At 37.4% G+C, this 18,872-nt stretch overlaps 1 protein-coding gene across 3 annotated transcripts in view; it reads left to right on the plus strand.

Annotated features, from left to right (window-relative positions):
• Positions 1–18,872, plus strand: part of BCO2 (beta-carotene oxygenase 2) — a 77,483-nt gene that overhangs the window by 43,860 nt on the left and 14,751 nt on the right. For all 3 annotated transcript variants that reach the window (XM_053593713.1, XM_053593711.1, XM_053593710.1), the window contains 3 exons: positions 786–914; positions 1,908–2,068; positions 3,138–3,305. In XM_053593713.1, coding sequence (XP_053449688.1) covers positions 786–914; positions 1,908–2,068; positions 3,138–3,305 — 458 coding nt within the window. The remainder of the gene's footprint in view (positions 1–785; positions 915–1,907; positions 2,069–3,137; positions 3,306–18,872) is intronic.

An 18,872-nucleotide genomic window follows, 5' to 3' on the forward strand; every position in this document is an offset into this window, starting at 1 on the left:
TAAAAATAGTATAGAATTCTCATATACTTCACACCCAGTTTCCCTTATTATGAACATCTTTCTTTAGAATGGTACATTTGTCAAAACTGATGAAGAAATATTGATTCATTATAATTAACTAAAGTCTATACTTTATAGATTTTTATAATACAATGAGATAAGGGCTATGACTGTGTAGGATATAATGAAGACATAGAATAGGAGCACCAAATGCCTTGTGGATGGGTAGGAGACAGGGAAAGCTACTTGAGGAGTGGACACCTGAGTTCACTATTGGAGAACTAGTGAGAAATAGCCAGATGAATGACCACAGGAGTGAATGTTGATGAAACAGGATGGGATGGGACCCGTGGTGATCCCAGGGGGCCAGAGGACTGGAGGGAAGGAAGTGGGAATGGGTGCAAATGGAGATGATAGTTGTTGGGATAGGGGGAAAGAGGAAAGGGACAAATAGAATGAGGATATTCCTGCCTGCTATCTTAACTCTTCCTATGAGGAATAGATGGAGTTCCTCTGTAGGGAATGAAGAGGTAACCATCTGAGAATACACTGAGTCATTGGTTGGTCACTTTGAGTGGGCTGTTTAAAACCTTAGCTAATGACTTTCATAAATGTAAATGATTTTTATAACCAAACCTTCATTTGAAATAACCCTTTGTGAAATATGAATGCCATGCATACTGCATAAATCTCTTAATTTCTTTTGCCAAGTCCACAAGTGCAAGGCTTATCTTTTATTCTACAATGTATGTAAAACTGTTAATATAGGATTTTTCCTCTTTCAGGTTCCTACTATAATGTTATCCGGGTTCCTCCAGACAAAGTGGACCTTGGAGAGACAATCCATGGAGCCCACGTGGTATGTTCTATTGCTTCTGCAGAGAGGATGAAGCCTTCTTACTTCCATAGCTTTGGTGAGTCCAAACATAAAGCAAATTGGAATGGGCTCTGCTTTAATGTTGCTGTAGCAGAAGGAACAGTTTGTCAGAGTATGGTGATAATGAGACCAAGATTGTATTTTGATGCCAGTTACATTTGTTCTGTTTATTCACATACTCTTGACTGCAGCCAGCTAACTGCTGGAAAAGATACACTGTAGTTGCTTTCGTTTGAACAATCATTAAGAAATTGATAGAATTCAAAATTTTAGGTAAAAAGCCTACAAATAACAATCATACATAAAAAGGTCTTGATTACAATTTTGGGGGAAATTCATATTCTATATAGTTTAGTTTAGCTTTTACTCAGAATATTTATTTTCTGAATTCTAAACTGTTATAGCCAAACTATTCATCCTTACCCCAAGAAGAAATAAGAAAAGGGTTAAGCAATGTCTATCTTAAAAGGACACTTTAATATTATACATCTTTACTATATTCTCATAAAAATAATTTGAAAACGGGCGGTGCCTGTGGCTCAGTGAGTAGGGCGCCGGCCCCATATGCCGAGGGTGGCGGGTTCAAGCCCAGCCCCGGCCAAACTGCAACAAAAAAATAGCCGGGCGTTGTGGCGGGCGCCTGTAGTCCCAGCTGCTCGGGAGGCTGAGGCAAGAGAATCGCGTAAGCCCAAGAGTTAGAGGTTGCTGTGAGCCGTGTGACGCCACGGCACTCTACCCAAGGGCGGTACAGTGAGACTCTGTCTCTACAAAAAAAAAAAAAAAAAATAATTTGAAAACAAAAGATAGAAAGCAAGCTGTGGACATTTGACCGAAGATATACACAATTCCCTTTTTAAATTTTGGAACAAGAAATACTTATAAAAGCTGGGAAACAGTGAAGAAATATTTCTGGCTGGCATTTGTAGGTCAGCAGTAATATGTCTAAGAATTCAGACAAGTGCCATAAATCTCACATTTCAGACAACTCTAGTTTGCTAAATAACATTTTATGTTCGCTGGAACCTTTTAGGAATGACAAGGAACTACATAATCTTCATTGAACAGCCTCTAAAGATGAATCTGTGGAAAATGGCCACATCTAAAATTCGGGGAAAGGCCTTTTCAGATGGGATAAGCTGGGAACCCCAGAACAATACACAGTTTCATATTGTGGATAAATACACTGGACAGGTGGAGTATTTTGAGTATATTCATCAAGAAAACGGCTGCACACAAAGGCAAATTTTCATATGGTTGATTCTTTACCTTTACTGGACATTACTTGCATATGATACTCTTAATCAAGAATATTACCTTCTTCTATAGGTTGAGCTACTGATTAATTTGTGCAATGGATTTTGCAGGTTAGAGAATTACAAGAAATGATTTTGTCATTTTAATTATCTGATTTAATTAAAATGGCATCCAGGAAACCCTCATAGGGTGGGTTTCCACATCATAATATTTTGAAAGTGGGTGTTGTTTATTCAGAGATATGTAACTTTTGCAATAACACTTTAATTAGTTGCCCTTATGGCTTCTTAATATGTGAATCTTATAATCCTACCAAAGTCTAAGCATGTTGCTTAACTGTCTTTTCATATTCCTGATTAATGGTGCTATTATATTTGTCTACTTTTTATCTCTTTGAAGAGATAGTATCTTAAATTTACTCTATTTGAATTTCATTACAATAACAATTTTAGTAATGAATGCATTTTTCTTTCTTTCTTTTTTTTTTTTTTTTTTGAGACAGAGTCTCTAGCTGTAGCCCTGAGTAAGTGCCTTGGCGGCACCGCTCACAGCAACCTCAAACTCTTGGGCTTAAGCTATTCTTTTGCCTCAGCCTCCCAAGTAGCTGGGACTACAGGTGCCTGCCACAACACCTGGCTATTTGTTGTTGTTGTTGCAGTAGTTGTCATTGTTGTTTTAGCTGGCTCAGGCCGGGTTTGAACCGGCCAGTCTTGGTGTATGTGGCTGGTGCCCTACCAACTGAGCTATAGGCACATTTTTCAAAGAATTAGTCACTTAATTTATCATATGCATACGAAGTAGCAATATTTTTTATTTAATTGTGCTGGTAGAGCCAGTATTTATTTATGGTTCAAAACGTTGTGCCATATTTCACGAGAATTTTTAAGTTAGTTGTAACAATTGATTAGCCCATATTAAATAATCTCAATCTATTGATTAATATGAGATAAGATGACTTAAGCAAGCAATAAAATAAGATTTTCATTGTTTGTATTTTTTCCCACAGCTTCTTCCAGGAATGTACTACAGCAAACCTTTTGTTACTTTTCATCAAATTAATGCCTTTGAGGACGAGGGCTGTGTTATAATTGATTTGTGTTGTCAAGATAATGGAGATTGCCTAGCAGTTTACCAATTACAGAATCTCAGGAAAGCTGGGGAAGGACTTGATCAGGTAAACCTCAGGATTTGTCAGGATTTGTCAAAATAATTTTGAATTAGCTAGGATCTGGCTTTGGCTTTGGAGTTTACCATTTCTCATTCCCTTGCAGCAAATAAGGAGGGAGAGTTGTTTTGTAGCATTGAAGACACAGCTTTGTCATTTAATTAATATTAAAAAATAATTTGAAGTAGCTTACTTACTGTCTAATAAATAAGAAGCATGATAAAAGAGCTTCGATGTGTGTTTTAAAGTATTTGTGACTAGTTCCTTGTTAGACTTAAGCACCAAACATATTCATTTTCCTCGAAGGGATAGAAAAATGGATTGTCTGTCAATTCACCTGGTTGAAGGGATTCACTTTTCCCTGATATTGAATCCAAGGTAAAAAATTTCCTTGAATTATGTAAGGTAAACTGTCTTCAAGTTTAGTTTATTTTTCAGCTCTAGTTTTAGTTTTAAATGTTTTTAAAATAGTCTTTCCTACGTTCACTTATACCTGCTGAGCTTGCTTGTAGCTTTATTGTAGGTCTTGTTATCTGTAGTGCTGAGTCCTTTAGTGCTGTTCTTTTTGAAGATTACCTGGGTTTTTCATGACCTTTTGTATTTCTACACATTTTACAATCAACTCATCAGTTGTTTGTTTTTTCAAACATAAATTTTATTGTGTATATTTGAGGTTTACAACATGATGTCGTACTAAAATGGTTATTATAGTGAAGCAGATTAATTATTTATCATCTTGTATAATTACTTTTTGTGTTTAGAGCATCTAAAATCTACTTATTTAACAAAAATCCCTAATTCAACACAATTATTAACTTTATTTCTCATACTGTGCTCTCCAGATCTCTTAGTTCATCCTGTACTTCTACTATTTTGTATCCATTAACTTACATGTTCCCTTTGCCTCCTGTGTAACCACTGTTTCATTGCCTCTCTCTGTGTTTGAGTTCCTCTTCTTTTTTTTTTTTTTTATTGTTGGGGATTCATTGAGGGTACAATAAGCCAGGTTACACTGATTGCAATTGTTAGGTAAAGTCCCTCTTGCAATCATGTCTTGCCCCCATAAAGTGTGACACACACCAAGGCCCCACCCCCCTCCCTCCGTCCCTCTTTCTGCTTCCCCCCCCATAACCTTAATTGTCATTAATTGTCCTCATATCAAGATTGAGTACATAGGATTCATGCTTCTCCATTCTTGTGATGCTTTACTAAGAATAATGTCTTCCACGTCCATCCAGGTTAATACGAAGGATGTAAAGTCTCCATTTTTTTTAATGGCTGAATAGTATTCCATGGTATACATATACCACAGTTTGTTAAACTGTTCCTGGGTTGGTGGGCATTTAGGCTGTTTCCACATTTTGGCAATTGTAAATTGAGCTGCAGTAAACAGTCTAGTACAAGTGTCCTTATGATAAAAGGATTTTTTTCCTTCTGGGTAGATGCCCAGTAATGGGATTGCAGGATCAAATGGGAGGTCTAGCTTGAGTGCTTTGAGGTTTCTCCATACTTCCTTCCAGAAAGGTTGTACTAGTTTGCAGTCCCACCAGCAGTGTAAAAGTGTTCCCTTCTCTCCACATCCACGCCAGCATCTGCAGTTTTGAGATTTTGTGATGTGGGCCATTCTCACTGGGGTTAGATGATATCTCAGGGTTGTTTTGATTTGCATTTCTCTAATATATAGAGATGATGAACATTTTTTCATGTGTTTGTTAGCCATTCGTCTGTCGTCTTTAGAGAAAGTTCTATTCATGTCCCTTGCCCATTGATATATGGGATTGTTGGCTTTTTTTCATGTGGATTAATTTGAGTTCTCTATAGATCCTAGTAATCAAGCTTTTGTCTGATTGAAAATATGCAAATAATCCTTTCCCATTGTGTAGGTTGTCTGTTTGCTTTGGTTATTGTCTCCTTAGCTGTACAGAAGCTTTTGAGTTTAATGAAGTCCCATTTGTTTATTTTTGTTGTTGTTGCAATTGCCATGGCAGTCTTCTTCATGAAGTCTTTCCCCAGGCCAATATCTTCCAGTGTTTTTCCTATGCTTTCTTGGAGGATTTTTATTGTTTCATGCCTTAAATTTAAGTCCTTTATCCATCTTGAATCAATTTTTGTGAGTGGGGAAAGGTGTGGGTCCAGTTTCAGTCTTTTACATGTAGACATCCAGTTCTCCCAACACCATTTATTGAATAGGGAGTCTTTCCCCCAAGGTAAGTTCTTGTTTGGTTTATCGAAGATTAGGTGGTTGTAAGATGTTAGTTTCATTTCTTGGTGTTCAATTCGATTCCAAGTGTCTATGTCTCTGTTTTTGTGCCAGTACCATGCTGTCTTGAGCACTATGGCTTTGTAGTACAGACTAAAATGTGGTATGCTGATGCCCCCAGCTTTATTTTTGTTACTAAGAACTGCCTTAGCTATACCGGGTTTTTTCCAGTTCCATACAAAATGCAGAATCATTTTTTCCAAATCTTGAAAGTACGATGTTGGTATTTTGATAGGAATGGCATTGAATAGGTAGATTGCTTTGGGAAGTATAGACATTTTAACAATGTTGATTCTTCCATTTGTTAATATCCTCTGCTATTTCCTTTCTGAGGATTTCATAGTTTTCTTTATAGAGGTCCTTCACCTCCTTCTTTAGGTATATTCCTAGGTATTTCATTTTCTTTGAAACTATGGTGAAGGGAGTTGTGTCCTTAATTAGCTTCTCATCTTGACTGTTATTGGTGTATACAAAGGCTACTGACTTGTGGACATTGATTTTATATCCTGAAACATTACTGTATTTTTTGATGACTTCTAGGAGTCTTGTGGTTTAGTCTTTGGGGTTCTCTAAATATAAGATCATGTCGTCAGCAAAGAGGGAGAGTTTGACCTCCTCTGCTCCCATTTGGATTCCCTTTATTTCCTTGTCTTGCCTAATTGTATTGGCTAGAACTTCCAGCACTATGTTGAATAGTAAAGGTGATAGAGGACAACCTTGTCTGGTTCCAGTTCTAAGAGGAAAAGCTTTGAGTTTTACTCCATTCAGTAAAATATTGGCTGTGGGTTTGTCATAGATAGTTTCAATCAGTTTTAGAAATGTGCCACCTATGCCTATACTCTTCAGTATTCTAATTAGAAAAGGATGCTGGATTTTATCAAATGCTTTTTCTGCATCTATTGAGAGGATCATGTGATCTTTATTTTTGCCTCTGTTAATATGGTGGATAAGGTTTATGGACTTGCGTATGTTAAACCAGCCTTGCATCCCTGGGATGAAGCCTACTTGATCATGATGAATGACTTTTTTGATGATAAGCTGTAATCTATTGGCTAGGATTTTGTTGAGAATTTTTGCATCTATATTCATGAGTGAGATTGGTCTGAAATTTTCCTTTTTGTTTGGGTCTTTTCCTGGTTTTGGTATCAGGGTGATGTTTGCTTCATAGAATGTGTTGGGGAAGATTCCTTCTTCCTCAGTTTTTTGGAATAATTTCTGCAGTACAGGAATAAGCTCTTCCTTGAAGGTTTAATAGAATTCTGGAGTGAAGCCATCTGGACCAGGGCATTTTTTGGTTGGAAGATTTTTTATTGTTTCTTTGATCTCAGTGCTTGAAATTGGTCTGTTCAGGAGCTCTATTTCTTCCTGGCTGAGTCTAGGGAGAGGGTGTGATTCCAAATATTTATCCATTTCCTTCACATTGCAAATTTCTGGGCATAGAGTTTCTGGTAGTATTAAGAGATGATCTCTTGTATCTCTGTGGGATCAGTTGTTATTTCCCCTTTATCATTTCTGATTGAGGTTACTAGAGATTTTGCTTTTCTATTCCTCGTTAGTCTGGCCAATGGTTTATCTATTTTATTAATTTTTTTAAAAAACCAACTCCTTGTTTCATTAATTTTCTGAATGATTCTTTTGTTTTCAATTTCATTGATCTCTGATTTGATTTTGGATATTTCTTTTCTTCTCCTGAGTTTAGGCTTAGATTGTTCTTCTTTTTCCAATTCCATAAGATCTCTTGTGAGATTGTTGATGTGCTCTCTTTCTGTTTTTCGAATGTAGGCATCTGAAGCGATGAATTTTCCTCTCAAAACTGCTTTTGCAGTATCCCACAGGTTTTGGTAGCTTGTGTCTTCGTTGTTGTTACGCTCAAGGAAGTTAATGGTTTCCTGTTTTATTTCTTCCTGCACCCATCTGTTATTCAACAGAAGATTGTTTAATTTCCATGCCTTTGGGTGGGGTCGAGCATTTTTTGTTAGAGTTGAGTTCCACCTTTAGTGCCTTATGGTCTGAGAAGATACAAGGTAAAATTTCAATTCTTTTGATTCTGTTGATATTTGTTTTGTGTCCCAGGATATGATCAATTTTGGAGAATGTTCCATGGGGTGATGAGAAGAATGTATATTCTTTATCTTTGGGGTGGAGTGTTCTATATGCGTCTATCAAGCATAGTTGTTCTAGGGTCTCATTTAAATCTCTTATATCTTTGTTTAATTTCTGTTTAGAGGATCTGTCCAGCTCTGTAAGAGGAGTGTTTAAGTCCCCTGTTATGATGGTATTATCAGATATCATATTGCTCAGACTAAGTAAGGTCTGTTTCAAGAATCTGGGAGCATTTAAATTGGGTGCATAAATATTTAGAATTGAAACGTCTTCTTGTTGTATTTTTCCCTTGACCAATATAAAGTGACCATCTTTGTCTTTTTTGAGTTTAGTTGCTTTAAATCCACATGTATCTGAAAATAAGATTGCAACTCCTCTTTTCTTCTGAATTCCATTTGCCTGAAAAATTGTCTTCCAACCCTTGACTCGGAGCTTTAATTTGTCTTTTGAAGCCAGGTGTGTTTCTTGCAGACAGCAAATGGATGGCTTGTGTTTTTTAATCCAGTCAGCCAATCTATGTCTCTTCAGTGGGGAATTCAAGCCAATAACATTTATTGAGATAATTGATAAGTGTGGTAGTATTCTATTCGTCTTATTTTGTGAGAGTCCATTGCTTAGTTTTATCTTTTGCATCAGCGTGGAGGTTAGGTTCTGTCCTTTAATTTCTGAGTTCTTACTTTGCTGCTGATCCATTGTGGTGGTCAGTGTGCAGAACAGGTTGAAGTATTTCCTGTAGAGCTGGTCTTGTTGTGGCGAATTTCCTCAATGTTTGTATATACGTAAATGATTTGATTTCTCCGTCAATTTTGAAGCTTAGCTTAGCAGGGTACAGAATTCTGGGCTGGAAATTGTTCTGTTTAAGTAGATTAAAGGTAGATGATCATTGTCTTCTTGCTTGGAAAGTTTCATTAGAGAAGTCTGCGGTCACTCTGATGGATTTGCCCCTGTAGGTCAACTGGCGCTTACTCCTGGCAGCTTTCAGAATCTTTTCTTTTGTCTTGACTTTGGACAGGTTCATCACAATGTGTCTTGGAGAAGCTCGGTTAGAGTTGAGGCGACCGGGGGTCCGATAGCCCTCTGAAAGCAGTGTGTCAGATATTTGGGAAATTTTCTTTTATAATATTCTCTAGTATGGCTTCCATTCGTCTGGGGCATTCTTCTTCCCCTTCTGGAATTCCTATAACTCGTATGTTGGAACACTTCATAAAGTCCCATAATTCTGACAGTGAACGTTCTGCTTTCTCTCTCTTCTTTTCTGCCTCTTTTACTATCTGAGTTATCTCAAGAACTTTGTCTTCTACCTCTGAAATTCTTTCTTCTGCATGGTCTAACCTGTTGCTGATACTTTCCATTGCATCTTTAAGTTCCATAATTGACTGTTTCAGTTCCTTCAGCTCTGCTATATCATTTTTATATTCTTCATATCGTTCATCTCTTATTTGATTCTGTTTTTGGATTTCCTTTTGGTTATTTTCCACTTTATTAGCAGTTTCCTTCATTGTTTCCATCATTTCTTTCATTGTTTTCAACATGTGTATTTTAAATTCCCTTTCTGTCATTCCTAACATTTCTGTATAGGTGGAATCCTCTGCAGTAGCTACCTCATGGTCCCTTGGCGGGGTTGTATCTGGACTGGTTCTTCATGTTGCCTGGAGTTTTCTGCTGATTCTTCTTCATGAGTGATTTCTTTTATCTGTTTCCTTGCCCTAATTTTCCTTTCACTTTCTCTTGCTCTTTAAGTTCTCGTGCCTGTGGACTAAGGGTTACAGGACCAGAAGGGTGAGAAGGTTGAAGAGCAAAAAAGGGATGAAAGAAAGGAGGACCGAGTGATAAGAAAAACAAAGAAAAATAGAGAAAGGAGAGGGGGTGGGTAAAAGGAATATTGACAAAAAGAAGAGAGGCACAGAAAGAGGGAGACAGAGCAATATAGGTGTACAGTATGGTACTTTGACACAACCTTAAAAAAACCCCACCTTCTGGGGGTGCCCAGTTGGGTGGTTCCCTTGAGGTCAGCAGCTCTTTGCTAACCTGATCAGACACCGTACCCCACCTCCACCAAGTAGAGAGGAAAGACAAAAATGCTATAAATCAAACCAAAACAAGCAAACAGAAAACTTTACAGGATAAAATTGGGTGGAAAACCAAATAATAGTGGTAGAAACACTAGCAAAAATGAAGTTCTAATTATTGAAAAAGGCAGCAATGAGAAATTATAATTAAACTAGAAAAATTGAGAAAGAAAAAGGATCTGTATGGAAAAGGTTGAACTTAAAAAACAAAACAACATCAACAACATCAAAATAAACAAACAAACAATAAAAGCCAAACAACAAAAAAAACACAACCAAAAACAATGCAGTATGTATATGTTATTGAATATTGTCTGGGCAACACGTGGTCTTCTGGGGTATGAGATGCTAATCACAGTTCTGACACGACTGGAGGCTGCTGATTTCTCAAACCCCAGCAGGTAGACACCCTAAATCTCTCTTCAGCCCACTTAAAAGGCACTTTGAACTTGTTCACTTGCTGAGCAGAAGCTTTCCCAGGAAAGTGCTTGTCGCTGGAATCACTGCTGAAGTGGCTATCCACTTACCCAGTGTGCCAAAACTGGTCTCACTCTGCCCCTGAAGGTTAGGGCTGCAAGGCGGCTCAGACCCTGCCCTTAGGCTACTTGGTCGCTGGGTTACCAGCTCCCACCCAATTCTAGCTCTGTGACCCTGAGGGCAGAGCTTGCTCGGGCAGATCGCTCACAATGGCTCCCTGTGACCCACAGCCAAACACTATTAGCTCCGTCTGGCTCAGCGGCTCAGACTGAGGCCCTAGACAACGGCCAGAGTTCTCCATACTCCCGCTCAGGCTCTCCCCAAGGCAGTTCAACTGAGTGCCAAGTCCAAAGACACCAAAACAGTTCACAGGTAAGGTCTTTCTGGTTTGCAGTCTCGCTGCTACTGAACTTTCAGTTGCGGGCGGGTTTAGACGGATTGAACACACGCAACCACTTGCCGGTTTTCCACTGTTTTAGTCCTCCTCTTGGGGTCCAGAAGTCTCTCGCTGACTCCCTGTATCCTCAAAGGGGTGATGATAGGCAGTTTCCACCAGCCAGAGATGCCTGGAGTGCTATCTCCCCAGACTCTCCCCTAACAGCTTCCTTGCCCAGATGCAAGGAAGCTGTTACTCGGCCGCCATCTTGCTCCGCCTCGAGTTCTTCTTTTTTTATATTCCACATATAAGTGAGATAATTCAATATTTTCCCTTTTGTGTCTGGCCTATTTCACTTAGCATAATTTCCTAAAGGTCCATCTATGTTTGATAAATGGCAGGATCTTCTCTTTTAAGATTGAATAGTATATAGGGTGGCACCTGTGGTTCAGTTGGTAAGGCGCTGGCCCCATATACCGAGGGTGGCGGGTTCAAACCCGGCCCTGGCCGAACTGCAACAAAAAAAATAGCCGGGCGTTGTGGCGGGTGCCTGTAGTCCCAGCTACTCGGGAGGCTGAGGCAAGAGAATTGCTTAAGCCCAGGATTTGGAGGTTGCTGTGAGCTGTGTGATGCCATGGTACTCTACTGAGGGCCATAAAGTGAAACTCTGTCTCTACAAAAAAAAAAAAAAAAAAAAAGATTGAATAGTATATATATATGAATAAAACGCATTTTCTTTTTCTGTTCATTCATTGATAGGCATTTAGATGGTTTCCATTTCTAGGCTATTGTAAATAATGCTACAATGAATGTGGGAGTGAAGATATCTTCATGAGGTGGTGATTTCACCTGAGTACATACATGCCAAGAAGAAGGTTGACAGGGTCACATGATAGTTTTAGAGTTGACCTGCAAACAACGTGAGTTTGAAGGATGACAGGGTCACAATGGAGTTTTAGAGTTGACCCACAAACAACGTGAGTTTGAAACACATGTGTGGGTCCACTTACGTGTGGATTTTCTTTCACTTCTGCTACCCCCAAGATAGCAAGACCAACCCAAATTGTTTAATCTCCTCAGCCAATTCAATATCAAGACAATGAAGATGAAGACTTCTATGATGAACCACTTCTACTTAATGAATATTTTTTTCTCCTTCTTATGATATTTTTTTCATTGTTTGGAATTCATCTAATTCAAAGAATTAGTTTATCCTGATTACGTTTGTTAGATTAAGTCCCTCTTATAATTGTGTCATGCCCAAGAGGTGTGCCATATGCCATGACCACCATCCCTCTCCTTTCCTCTTCTCTCCTCCTCTCCTCTCCCCTCTTACCTCTCCTGTTTTCTTCTCCCCTCCTTTCCTCTCCTCCCCTCCCCTCCTTTTCTCCCCTCTCTCCCCTCCTCTCTTTTTCTCTCCTCTCCTCTCCCCACTTGCTCATTCCCCTACCCACCCCTTGTATTAGCTCATCTACTGCCTTCATATCAGAATTGAGTACATGGGATTCTTGCTTCTCCATTCTTGAGATGCTTTACTAAGAAGAATGTGTTTCATCTCCATCCAGGTTAATACAAAAGATGTAAAGTCTCCATCTTTTTTAGTGACTGAATAGTATTCCATGATATACACATACCACAGCTTGTTAATCCATTCCTGGGTTGGTGGGCATTTAGGCTGTTTCTACATTTTGGAAATTGTAAACTGAGCTGTGATAAACAGTCTAGTGCAAATGTCCTTATGATAAAAGTTTTTTTTTCTTCTGGATAAATGCCTAGTAATGGGATTTCAGGATCAAATGGGAGGTCTAATTTGAGTTCCTTGAGGATTCTTATGCTTCCCTCCAAAAAGGTTGTATTAGTTTGCAGTCCCACCAGCAGTGTAAAAGTGTTCCCTTCTCTTCACATTCACACCAGCATCTGCAGCTTTGAGAGTTTGTGATATGGGCCATTCTTACAGGGGTTAGGTGATATCTCAGGATAGTTTTAATTTGCATTTCTCTGATGATTAGGGATTTTTTTCATATGTTTGTTAGCTATTTGTATGTCTTCTTTAGAGGAGGGTCTATTCATGTCTCTTGTCCAGTGATGTACGGGATTGTTGGGTCTTTTTCTGTTGATTAATTTGAGTTGTCTATAGATCTTAGTTATCAATCTTTTGTCCAATTCATAATATGCAAATATCTTTTCCCATTCTGAATGTTGTCTGCTTGTTCTGGTTGTTGTTTCCTTAGCTATACAGAAGCTTTTCAGTTTAATTAAGTCCTATTTGTTTATTTTTGTTGTTGTTGCAATTGCCACTAAAGTCTTCTTCATGAAATCTTTCCCCAAGCTGATATCTTGAAGTGCTTTCCCCGTACTTTCTTCAAGGATTTTTATTGTTTCATGCCATAGATTTAAATCTTTTATCCATCTTGAATCAGTTTTTGTAAGCGGTGAGAGGTGCAGGTCCAGTTTCAGTTTTTATATGTGGTTATCCAGTTCTGACAACACCATTTATTGAATAGGAATTATTTTCCCCAGTATATGTTCTTGTTTTGTTTATCAAAGATCAGGTGGCTGTAGGGTGTTAGTTTCATCTCATGATTTTCTATTTGGTTCCAAATGTCAATGTCTTTATTTTTATGCCAATACCATGCTGTTTTGATCACTATGGCCTTGTAGTATAGCTGAAAGTCTGGTAGTGTGATACCCCTGGCTTTCTTTTTATTACTAAGAATTGCCTTGGCTATACGGGGTTTCTTCTGATTCCATATAAAATGAAGAATTATTTTCTCCAAATCTTGAAAGTATGATGATGGTATTTTAATGGGGCTTGCATAGAATCTATTGCTTCTGGTAGTATACACATTTTCACAATGTTGATTCTTCCCAGCCATGAGCATGGTATGTTCTTCCATTTTTTTAGTATCTTCTGCTTTCTTTTCTTAGGGTTTTATAATTTTCTTTGTAGAGGTCTTTTACCTTTTTTGTTATGTATATTCCTAGGTATTTCATTTTCTTTGAAGCTATTGTGAAGGGAATTGTGTCCTTGATTAGCTTCTTGTCTTGGCTGTTATTGGCATATACAAAGGCTACTGATTTATGGACATTGATTTTATATCTGGAGACAATGTTGTATTTTTTGATCACTTCCAGGAGTCTTATGGTTGAATCTTTGGGGTTCTCTAAGTATGACATTATATTGTTGGCAAAGAGTGAAAGTTTGACCTCCTCTGCCCCCATTTGGATGCCCTTTATTTCCTTCTCTTGCCTGATTTATTGGCTAGAACTTCCAGCAGTATGTTGAATAGTAGTGGTGATAGAGGACAGCCTTATCTGGTTCCAGTTCTAAGTGAAAAAGGTTTCAGTTTTACTCATGTTCAGTATAAGATTTGCTGTGGGCTTGTCATAGATGACTTTGATCAGAAATGTGCCACCTATGCCTGTGTTCTTAAGTGTTCTAATTAGAAAAGGATGCTGATTTTTATTGAATGTTTTTTATGCATCTATTGAGAGAATCATATGGTGTTTGTTTTTGCTTCTGTTGATATGGTGAATTATGTTTATGGACTTGTTTATGGAGTATGTTAATCCAGCCTTGCATCCCTGGGATGAAATCTACTTCATCATGATGAATGATTTTCTTAATGTGCAGCTGTAATATATTAGCTAGGATTTTATTGAGAATTTTTGCATCTATATTCACTAGTGAAATTGGTCTGAAGTTCTACTTTAGTTGGGTCTTTTCCTGGCTTCAGTATCAGGGTGATGTTTGCTTGGTAGAACATGTTGGGGATGACTCCTTTCTTTTCAATTTTTTGGAATAATTTCTGTAGCATGGTTATAAATTTTCTTTGAAGATTTGGTAGAATTCTGGTGTGAAGCCACTTGTCCAGGGCATTTTTGTGTTGAGAGTTTTTTTTTATTGTTTCTTTGATCTCAGTTCTTGAAATTGGTCTATTCAAGAGGTCTCTTTCTTCTTGGTTAAGTCTAGGAAGAGGGTGTGAGTCCAGGTATTTTCTCCACATTGTCAAATTTCTGGCATAGAGTTTCTTGTAGTACTCTGAGATGATCTCTTGTATCTCTGTGACATCTGTTGTTATTTCCCCTTTATCATTTCTGATTGAGGTTATTCGAGATTTTTCTTTCTATTTCTAGTTAATATGGCCAAAAGTTTATTGATTTTATTTATTTCTTTTTCAAAAAACCCACTTTTTGTTTTATTCATTTTCTTAATGAGTCTTTTGTTTTCAATTTCATTAATCTCTGATTTCATTTGGGTTATTTCTTTTCTTCTGCTGGGTTTGGGATTAGATTATTCTTCTTTTTCCAATTCCGTAAGATGGCTCATGAGTTGTTGATGTGTTCTCTCTCTTTCTGTTTTTCAAATGTAGGCATCTAATGCGATAAATTTCCTTGTTAAGTCTGTTTTTGCTGTATCCCACAGGTTTTGGTAACTTGTATCTTTGTGTTGTTAAGTTTGAGGAATTTAACAATTTCCTCTTTTATCTCTTCCTGAACTCAACTATCATTCGGTATAAGGTTGTTTCATTTCTAAGTCTTTGTATGGGTATGAACATTTTTGTTGGAATTGAGTTACACCTTTATTGCCTTGTGGTCTGAAAAGATACAAGGTATAATTTCTATTCTTTTAATTTTGCACAGGTTTGATTTGTATCCTAGGATGTGGTCGATTTTGGAGGATGTACTGTGGACTGATGAGAAAAATATATATTCTTTGGCATTGGGATGGTGTGTTCTGTATATGTCTATTAATCTCATTTGTTCTTGGGTCACATTTAAATCCTTTGTATCTTTGTTTAGCTTCTGTTTAGAGGATCTGTCCAGTTCTGTCAGAGGTGTGTTAAAGTCCCCTACTATTATGGTGTTATAGGACATATTGCTCAGTCCCATCAAAGTCTGTTTCATAAATCTGGACGCATTTAAGTTGGATGCATAAATATTTAAAATTGAAATGTCTTCTTATTGTATTGTTCCTTTGACCAGTAGAAAATGACCATCTTTGTCTTTCTTAACTTTAGTTGCTTTAAATCCAATGGTATTTGAAAATAAGATTGCAACCCCTCCTTTCTTCTGATTTCCACTTTCTTGAAATACTGTTTTCTATCTCTTGATCCTGAGTCTTGATTTGTCCTTCAAGGCTAGGTGTGTCTCTGGGAGACAGCATATGGATGGCTTGTACTTTTCTATTCAATCCCTGTGCCTCTTCAGTGGTTAATTCAGTCCATTGATATTTATTGAGAGAATTGATAAGTGTGGTGGAGTTCTATTTATCTTATTTTGTGAGAGTCCTTTGTGTTTTTTTATCCCTTGCACCATCTTGGAAACTAAGTTTTGACCTTTAGCTTCTTGGTGTTTACTTTGCTGGTGGTCTATTGTGATGGTCAGTGTTCAGAATAGGTCTAAAGTATTTCCAATACAGCTCGTCTTGTTATGGCAAATTTCCTCAGTGCTTGTATATCAGCAAAAGATTTGATTTCTGCATTAGTTTCGAAGCTTAGTTTAGCAGGATACAGAATTATTGGGCTGAAAATTGTTTTGTTTAAGAATGTTGAAGATGGATGACCATGCTCTTCTGGCTTGGCAGCTTTCATTTGAAAAGTCTTCTATCATCCTAATGGCTCTGCCTCTGTAGGTCAGTTGGTGCTTAATCCTGGCTGCTTGCAGAATTTTTCTTTCATCTTGACTTTGGATAGGTTGGTTGATTACAAAGTGTCTTGGAGAGGCCTTGTTTGAGTTGGAAGACCTGGGGTATGATATCGATCTGAAAGGAGTGTGTCAGGGTCTTTAGTAAAACTTGGGAAGTTTTCATTTATGATAGTCTCCAGTAGGGCTTCCATTCCTTTGGCACAATCTTGTTCTTCTTCAGGAATCCCTGTTATTCATATGTTTTAACGCTTCATGGAGTTTCATAGTTCTCTAAGTGTCTGCTCTGCTTTCTCTCTCTTATTTCCTTCCTCTTTAACTATGGGGATTAACTCAAAAACTTTATCCTCTAGCTCTGAGGTTCTTTCTTCTCCATGGTATAACCTATTTTTTATACTTTCTACTACAGCTTTACATTCCCTGGTTGTCTCCTTCATTTCCTTAATCTCCACCATATCCTTTCTATATTGTACATATCTCTCATCTAATTTTTGATTCTGTCTTTCCATTTTCTTGTGCCTTCCTTTTATTGTTTTTATCATCCGTATTTTAAATTCCCTTTCTATCAAGTCCATTAATTCTTTTTAGGTAGAGTCTTCTACAGTAGCTGCCTCATAGTCCCTTGATGGGAGCTAGCTGCTACAATAAGGCAAGAAAAGAAGTCATAAGTATTAGAAATAAATAAATAAAACTGTGCAATGGGATGAACAAAGGTTTAATAACCAGAATCCACAGAGAACTCCCTAAGGGGAGAGTATTTTATTATTTCTTTTTTACAGATGAGTAAATGGAGGCATTGAACAAGTAATTTTCCCAAAGTTATGAGCAACTAAGTGGTAGATTCAAGATATAAACCAGGCTTGCAAACTCATGTTCTTACCTATTATGCTTTACTGCCTCTCCACAGGTATATACACCATAAAGACATTAAATTGTCTCATACAGCGTGTCTAGAGGTAGATTATCCGGAGAGTGTTTTCAAAGACAAGGATGTTACAATTCTTCTGCTCTGGTATAGCCTGTTCCTATGGCTTTCCACTGTGTTTTGTATTTCTTTGAATGAATTTTTAATTTCCAGAAGCTTGCTTTTTTTTTAATAATTCAATTTCTTTAGTCACTTTCTGACTAAAGTCATTTTTTTGTGTGATTTCTATGTGTTGATTTTCTAATTTCTCTTATATTTTATTGAGCTTTTTTAAAAATCCATATCTGAAATTCTTTTTATTTTTAAATTTCAGGTTAATGTGAGAGTACAAACAACAAGGTCATAATATTTGAATTTGTTTGGTAGAGACCATGTTGTAACTGTGTCGCACACCCAAAAGGTGTGCCATGTACCCTTACATTGTGCTCATTAAGTGGGAGCACATCAAGACTCTTCCTCCCCTCTCCTCCCTCCTTTGCTCCCACACCCCCCAACCTGAATTGAATTGGGTTTTACTATTGTGTGGGCATGAATTAGACCATCTACTGGCTTCATAGTAGTATTGATTATATCAGATATTTGCTTTTTTATTCTTACGATACTTTACTAAGAAGAATCTCTTTCAATTCCATCCAGGTTAGTACAAAAGATATAAAATCACCATCTTTTTATGGTTGAATGGTATTCCATGTATACATATATCACAGTTTGTTAGCCCATTCAGAGGTTGATGGACATTAGATTGTTTCCACATCTTGGAAGTTGTAAATTGAGTTGCCATAAATAATCTAGGGCAAATGTCTTTATGAAAAAATTATTATTTTTTTTCTTCTGGGTAAATGCTTAGCTGTGGAATTGCAAGGTCAAATGGGAAGTCTATTTTGAGTTCTTTGAAGATTCCCCAGACTTCTTTCCAAAGAGGCTGTATTAGTTTGCGGTCCCACCAACAGGGTAAAAGTCTTCATATCTGTGCCAGCATCTGCGACTTTGGGACTTACAGGTAGCTCACATGTAAGCTATTCTTACTGGGGTTAGGTGACATCTCAGGGTGCTTTAGATTTGCATTTCTCTGATGATTAGAAATGATGAGCATTTTCAGTTCTAGAATTTTGATTTGGTTCTCTTTTATAATTCATAGTTCTTTGGCACAATTCTTAATTTAAAAACAATTTCCTTAAACATATTCAGAATGAAATCTGATAACTCTATTATCTGGATCCTGTGGGGCTCTGGTCCTATCATCTGTTGTTTATTTTGGTCATATTGCTATATCTTTTCAAGTGCTGCTTATTTGTTACATGCAGATTATTGTGTTCGAAAAATAACAGAAATATTTTGAGGCACAAATGATGTTATCTTCCTCTAGAGAAGATTTTCATTTATTTGTATAATTTCAAGCAGGATTCTGGCCTAGCCTGCAAGAGCTGGACTATTTTATTTTACTTACTGTTTTCAAGTTTCATTCTGTTCCAGCATTTGTTAGAATTTTATTCCTTTTTTTTTTTTTTTTTTTTGCAGTTTTTGGCTGGGGCTGGGTTTGAACCCACCACCTCCAGCATATGGGGTTGGCGCCCTACACCTTTGAGTCACAGGTGCCACCAGAATTTTATTCCTTTTTAAGGTTGAATAATAATCAATCATATTTTTGTTTGTTCCTTTGTTTATGGATATTTGGGTTGTTTCTACTTTTGGCTGTTATAAATAATGCAACTGTGAACAA

This window comes from Nycticebus coucang, chromosome 6, assembly GCF_027406575.1.
Source record: "Nycticebus coucang isolate mNycCou1 chromosome 6, mNycCou1.pri, whole genome shotgun sequence".
Lineage (NCBI taxonomy): Eukaryota > Metazoa > Chordata > Mammalia > Primates > Lorisidae > Nycticebus > Nycticebus coucang.